The sequence below is a fragment of the Austrofundulus limnaeus genome, unplaced genomic scaffold, assembly GCF_001266775.1.
Source record: "Austrofundulus limnaeus strain Quisiro unplaced genomic scaffold, Austrofundulus_limnaeus-1.0 Scaffold343, whole genome shotgun sequence".
NCBI classification, from domain to species: Eukaryota; Metazoa; Chordata; class Actinopteri; order Cyprinodontiformes; family Rivulidae; genus Austrofundulus; species Austrofundulus limnaeus.
The window spans coordinates 475,042-482,496 of record NW_013952745.1 but is presented as its reverse complement, the minus strand read 5'-3'; the positions used below and the strand labels follow the sequence as shown (position 1 = coordinate 482,496).

The 7,455-nt window shown below is 44.6% G+C and overlaps 1 protein-coding gene across 1 annotated transcript in view; it reads left to right on the top strand.

Moving 5' to 3' along the window:
* Window positions 1–7,455, top strand: part of grin1b (glutamate receptor, ionotropic, N-methyl D-aspartate 1b) — a gene marked incomplete in the record, with an annotated part of 49,395 nt that overhangs the window by 24,439 nt on the left and 17,501 nt on the right. The window contains 5 exon segments of the mRNA XM_014022811.1: window positions 1,969–2,143; window positions 2,562–2,712; window positions 6,075–6,161; window positions 6,365–6,500; window positions 6,596–6,723. Coding sequence (XP_013878265.1) covers window positions 1,969–2,143; window positions 2,562–2,712; window positions 6,075–6,161; window positions 6,365–6,500; window positions 6,596–6,723 — 677 coding nt within the window.

Sequence of the window (7,455 nt, the reverse complement as noted above, 5' to 3'; positions counted from 1 at the left end):
GGGGTGGGGGTGGGGGGGTGCTGTGGTTACCGTGATGTGTGTTCAATCAACTGGTAAGATGACTTCGCTGCTTCCTGTTTCCTGCTTGATGCTTTGCCTTTTGCCATTGGTCAATAAAGACGCCGCCCACTGCGACATGAATCCTGGGGGCGGGGTTTATTGAGTCAGCTGATTACTCAGCCAGCCAGAGGGTCATTTCTGAAGCGGCACTTCTGGACGGCTCAGTTCTGAGCTCTGAGACAGGACTACGTCCAGCTGGAGCCTCCTGGTGTTTCCGGTTATACTTCAGTTTTAAACAGAAACGTTAAAAACCAAAAGCTGTTTGTTGGATCGGTGCGGACGCCCGGCTCTCTGGTTGCTGAGTAATCCACTTCCTGCTCTTTTTGCTGTGGTTTTGATTTGACTCCAGAAAACATCCTCACCCACCGGCCGCTGCACGCTGAGAAATGACGAGACTTTTCTCCACATCTGTGTGACCAGATGTGACAAAAATCATCATCATTTCTTTAGACGTGCAGCCAGACTGCATTCTGAAAATCCTCCAGCTGTTTGGTCTCAGCTGCAGCAGGTTCCAGGTTTCTGTTTCAGGAAGTGTTGCAGGTTCTTGCTGAGTCAGCTTTTATACTGGTTATAGTTTAATGTTTGGTTTATTGTGACGTAAACCTCCTGGTTTCAAGTCTAGGATCCTTTTCTCGACCTGCAGGGTCTTAAAGGGGCCCAGGGACACTTAGACCTTGCTCTGACCTGGTTCTGGAGCTCTGAGAGTTCCCACCTGGCAGTAAAATGCATGTTGTTTGAGTTATATGGAGTTATTTAACACAACAGATGAGGTACGGCAGAAATAAAGTCATATAATGATTATTGATGTCACAGAGCCCAGCGCCTCAACAAACACTGAACATGAACTCTGTAGCTTACAGGAACTAAAGCGGGTCCAAAAACAACCAGAAAAAAAGAACATTTTTGTGACAAGTTCTGATGAACAAACAAACAAACAAACAAACAAACAAACAAACAAACAAACAAACAGTTCCACAAACAGAAACCTGTGAAGATCGGAGACAGTTTGAACTTTTCTGCTGTTTGTCTTCAACATGTTCTCGTCACACATGAAGGAAAAAGATTCTACATTTGTTGTTTCAGCTCACTAACAGTCTGCTAACAGCTTTTAGCATTCCACTGGTTCTGACAAAACATTTCTTTTTGTTTGCATTTTTTAAATTAGATCAACAAAAGATATGGGACAGTATTATACAGTACTATATGATACATTTCAGTACAATGTGATACGGTACAATATAATACAATATGTTCAGATACATTATAATATGATTCAGTACAGTATAACTATTCTGCCACAAAAACTGGCTTTAATATTTGAAAAATCTTCAGAACAAACAGAATCAAATGGAGAATTTTACAATTTTTTTTAGAACTAAAGGATAGTTCAGGCAATCCGAGCCTAACTACAGTTTAATGAAGAACAAAGCTTCTTTTCCTGTTACTTTTATTTTAATTTGTCATTTTCAATGAGCTGCTTCAGTATTTTTGGTTGTTTTTGGAGAATGCTAACTGTGTTAGCGGTCTGTTGTGTCTCAGCCGGAGGACAGATGTGGACAGGTTTCTTCACAGCGTGACGGGTCTCAGCTGAAGGATGTCCCCAGCTGCAGTTCCTGGTGTCTCAGTGGGGTTTTTCTGTGCTGAGACAAACGGCTGTGATTGTCAGAGTGAACTCCCAGCATGCAGTTTGGTGTTACTGAACGCTGACCTGAAGCCTGAAGCCCAGAAAGTGTCTGAATTACACCGAGCCGCTGTTTAATTACCTCTGCTGAGCGTCTGAGAGCTTCATGTGTGAATGAGGACAGTTTTCAGAGAGAGGCCTGTGTAACTTCCTGCTGTGTGTGTGTGTGTGTGTCTGTGTGTGTTTGTGTGTGTCTGTGTGTGTGTGTGTGTGTGTGCACGGCGCAGGCTTGCTGGGCCTCCAGCTGATTAACGGTAAGAACGAGTCGGCTCATATCACGGACGCCGTCGCCGTGGTGGCTCAGTCCCTGCAGGAGCTGTTTGAGAAGGAGAACATCACGGAGCCTCCGCGGGGCTGCGTGGGGAACACCAACATCTGGAGAACCGGGCCGCTCTTCAAACGGTCAGTACCTCTGAGACCCCGCAGCTCGCGGGTCTAACTGTCGACCCGACAGGTTATTTAGCTTCTCCATCAGTCTTGTTGATGTAAAAAAATATAGTTTCTCTTAAGTTATCTTCAGTGTTTGATGGTTGCATGTCGGTCTCTCGCTGTCGTCCCCTGAAGGCACCACCATGTCGAGTTTAATGAGCGCAGAAAGCGTAGGATTTCTGGGCGTTCTTGTCTCCTTCAGCGGGACACGAGAATCCCAGAGATGATCCTGTGACCTGATCTGTATTCAGATTCAAGTGGAACAACCCTGTCACTCTTCATCCTCCTCTTCATCACAGGATGACCCAAAATCTGCTTCAGTCCAGCTGATGGTTTCTGCAGTCCAGGATTTTCATAGAGTCACTTACGTGTCGTCTGATTGGCTCCACAGGGTGCTGATGTCATCGAAGTACCCCGACGGCCTGACGGGACGGATTGAGTTTAACGACGACGGCGACCGGCGCTTCGCCACCTACAGCATCCTGAACTACCAGCAGAAACCGGGTCGCCTGGTCCAGGTCGGGGTCTTCAACGGAACACAGGTACAGCACACATGCTACACCTGGTCCACCTAGTTCACCTGGTCCACTTGTCTAAGGTCGTATTCACACCTGATAGTCCGGTAGACTCGGTTCGATTGTGGACCAAAACTGCAAGCTTTGTTTACATTTTCTGTTGGTGCGGTTTGAATTCACACTGCACTTTCTCAACCGAACTAAACCCTGTAAACAACCTGTTCCCGCCCTCACCTGTGGGGGCGCTGCACCAAGAACCACTAAAGAAATCGACATGAAAACCTCAGAAGACCTAGAGCAACTTCCTTCTTCTCAACATGTAAACAAACAATGGTAACGTTACATTTTAAGGGTTATAGGGTTCATTTTTTGTTTTTCGCAAATGTGCTAAACAAATAGTCTTCAACAAGGAGCTCAGCATGAGAGGAAGATGAGGCGGAACCACGGAGAATCTTGTTTTGCAAACAAGTCGGCTGAGGAAGTTCCGTGTTAATCGAGTAGGAGCACGTCCAGCTCCACAGTCATGATGTCCACCTTATACAGTCGTCCAGCGAGGTGTTTACACCATATAAGTACATTTATTACTGTTATTACTCAGAATGTCATGCAGTATAGTCCACTTCCTGCTTTTGGAGCGGTCTCTGGTCCGCTTAGCGTTCATACATGCAGTCGAACCGCACCAGAGTTCGTTTCAATTAAACAGAGACCTAGGTTTTCAGGTGGACCAGAGTTCCCTTTTTTAGTCCAAATCAGAGTTTGATTACGCATTCACACCTCCACAAATGAACCGAGCTTTCCAGGCAAACAAACTAGAGTTCGATTAAAGTGGACTAAACATGGCTGGTGTGAATACGACCTAAAACTCCTGGTGGTCCACCTGGTCCACTATGCCCCCTTTCCACTAGTGCCACCTAGTGTTGGTATGGTTAGTGTCAGAACGGGTCAGTTCGGGTGCATTTCCATTGACGTTCCAGTCCGGTTCCAGTGGGTGTGTTTTTCCACAGTCCGAAAATTGTCGTCACACGTATTTGCCTGAAGGTGGTGGTAATGCTGTTGGTACGCAACCATCAAACGTAGCAGTGGGTTTGAACTGGTTTGAACCGCTCCTTCCATTGTGGTCCTTAATCGTGCGATAATCACACTTCAACATTTTCAGTTTGTCCCGACATTGCTTTGGGGTTCTTGTGAAGATGTGCGTTTTTTTATTTTTTGTTTCCCTGTGTTTCCACCCTCCAGTTATCCTCAGCCTAATTTCTAGTCAATTATCATTTAATCATCCTCACCTGCTCAGTCATCCCCAATCAATCCTGCCACCAGGTGTTCATCATTTCCTCATTCCCTCTGTTTGTATATAAACTGGTCTTTTACTCCACACCCTCACTGGCTCATTGTTTGGTTTACCCAACTGTTAAGTTTCTCCCTTGTTGTCATTATTATTTAGTTTTTGCTGCCTTGACAGCTTTTTGTTTATTTTTGTTAAAATAAACATTTTTCTTACTAAAACTCACCTCCGTCCGGATTTGGGTTCTTCTCCTAGTCAAAACTTAACAGTTCTCTCGTAGCCACGAGTGGCCATCAGCTCCGACAACTCCTTGAACACTTTTTCGTTGCGTCGACCCGTCTAGCTCGCTTTGAATTTTCTCCTCTGCCACCAAGCACAAAAACTCCTGCATCTCAGCATTGGACCATGATGTGGATCTCTGTTCTGCCATTGTGAGTGTCATAATTGAAAAAATGGCGCCTCGAGTTGTTGTTGTAAAGGCAGCTCAGACGCAACCAGTAGCTGCGTTTCCATTGCAAACGTGCGCAAAACTATGTCGATATTCTGTTAATGTCGAAAAACACAGTTTTGCAACTGCGATGTTTCCATTAAGTAAGAAATGCTATTAAAGTCACGTGAATACGTTTGTTCTCATGATAAGTCATTACAAACATGGCGGCGATGGATGTAAACACATAGCATGTTGCTACCACGACACTAGCGCTCATCATCAGAGGAGACGTCGGCGTCTTTTATCGAGGCTTTCCAGAGACAAGTCCCTACTTGGGAGCGGCTACGTATGCTGTGTTTTTGGGAAATTGTAGTCGGTGAGTTTACTGTTTTATACTACAGTACTTCTGTGATATTACTACTACTCTACTTCCTGTTATCTCCTTCGTCATCGTCTTTTTCACCAGTAGAAACAGCTGGTTGTTGATCACGTGACTCCTGTGATCAACAACCGGCAACAATTCTAATTTGCACATTTTCATGGTCAATGGAAATGCAGCTAGTGACTCCACCCACTAACCAATCCGTGACGAACAGTGTTCTTACGTCGCATTTTGGTGTCGACTGGGACCTCTTGGAACCACAATGAAGTAGGTACCAAAAAAAGGACTGGTTTCATGAATCTGGCCTGATGGAAATTAGGGATGTCCCGATCCAGATTTTTTGGCTCCCGATACAATCCGATTTTTTTAATGATTAGTCTTTCCGGTACTGATCCAATACTGATCCAATAGCTTTATTTTTTATTTCTGTCCAAGTGACAAGGTTGGTTGTATTAAAGCGAGCCCTGCTGTTCCCTCCACAAGAAACATCCAGTTTTCAGATTTTGCAAGATGCAGTTTCAGCATCATTGTGTTCCATTGAAAAGTGTTCCCACACTGTGGACATGGTGGTTGCTTACTTTGTGCGTCTTGACTTCTTAACGGCAGCTGTAAAGCATGATGATGCTGAAAACTGGATCGGCCCGATCACATGACTAAATCCCATTCTACCCGATTGTCAAAAAATGGCCATATTTACCACCGACACCGATACTGAGTATCTGATCGGGACATCCCTAATGGAAATGGCTTGGAACCGTACCGAACTGGATCGGGCCAGCCTGAACTGGTACTAGTGGAAAAGGGGCAGAGATCACCTCCACTTGTCTAATGCTCCTGGTGGTCCACCTGGTTCATCTTACTGAGACTCTTGGTGACCAACTGTAGCTAAAATATAAGAAAAGCAAAAACATAAAAAAGCTAAAGCCAAAGCTAAAGTTAGCCATACTGTATCTAAAAGCTAAAGGTAACAAAAGAGTAGCTAAAAGATAAATGTAGCTAAACTATTTCTAAAGCCTAAATTAGGCAGAAAGTTTAGCTAACACATAAAAATGTGAAAATCGTAACTAAAAGTGTAAAAAATGAAGAGCAGGAAGTCTGAAAAGGAAAATAAAAGCGTGAACAGAAGCACCTGCAGTACCTGCAGCTCTGAGCTGAACAGATGAGCCGATGCTGCAGGCGGGTCGTCTCTGAGCCTCGGGCCTCTTTAAATATGAATGTTCATTTAGTCGGCCCGTCACACTGAGACCTGCCTGGAACCACTTCCTGACCCGGCTCGAAACGTGTTTGTGCTGCAGGTGGTGATGAATCCTCAGAGGAAGATCATCTGGCCTGGAGGAGAGACGGAGAAACCAGTGGGATACCAGATGTCGACCAAACTGAAGGTCCGTTTGGCTCACCAGAACATGACGGATGACATGATGTAGGACAGCTTTAGTGACACCGGTTCTGTCCAGTAAAACATTCTGCTACATCCAGGAGCTGTGAATAAATGATCTGACACGGCTCCTGTCCTCATCCCGACCCCCCCAGGGGGTTCTGTTCCTCTGACACCAGAACCTTGTTCTAAAATCTGTTCTGTGTTCAGATCGTGACGATCCACCAGGAGCCGTTTGTTTACGTCAAGCCGACGAAGAGCGACGGGACGTGTAAAGAAGAGTACACCGTTAACGGGGTTCTGATCAAGAAGGTGATCTGTACCGGACCCAACGGGACCATACCAGGTACACAGATCCTGCTGTGCATCTGGGAGGGAACCCTCAGAACCCACACCAGATCCTTCTTCTTCTGATGAAAGCGGGTCCATGTTTGTGTCCAGGTCAGCCCATCGTCCCGCAGTGCTGCTACGGGTTCTGCATCGACCTGCTCATCAAGCTGGCCATGAGCATGAACTTCACCTACGAGGTTCACCTGGTGGCTGATGGGAAATTTGGAACGCAGGAGCGAGTAAGTTCCTGATCAGACGACACGTTTTACTTTTCTTTTGGGGGGGGGGGTATGCAAAGTGTTTGATCTTTACACCATGTTATAATGTCTCATCAAAAACATCCAGAGTTGCTTTGACTCATTCATATTAGAGAAATCCGTGAATCTCCTGTGGTGGTCATGTGGAGCTGCCTAAACACCTGCTGCTATAAAGCTCCGCCCTTTTGTACAAAGATCCACCCATTTACACAAAGTTCCGCCCATTTGTACAAAGATCCACCCGTTTACACAAAGCTCCGCCTATTTGTACAGAGCTCCTCCCTGGAGCTCGGTATGTAGCTAGCCTCACATAGCCCCCTCCCTTGAAGCATTGTTGTAAAAGACATGCTGAAGTGGGAGTGTTAGAAACGGTAGGAGGTTCTTATAGAGACAGAGGCCAATTTCAATGTGTTAAGATAGACTATGAATATAAAATCAGGTTTATTTTTGGTTTTAAAGGGATTCTTGGTTAGTTGTAACATTAGACTTTATTTTGAAAAACATATATTTTAACTGTAAAATAAAGACTAAAAATACTGTAGGATGTTTAGTTTTTATCATTTTTAAACTAAAAGTTTAAAAATATACTAAAAGTTTATAAACTAAAATAAACTAAAAGTTTAAAAATACACTAAAAGTTTATAAACTAAAATAAACTAAAAGTTTAAAAATACACGGACGGGGCCATTTTATTTACACGCAAAGCATTCTGGG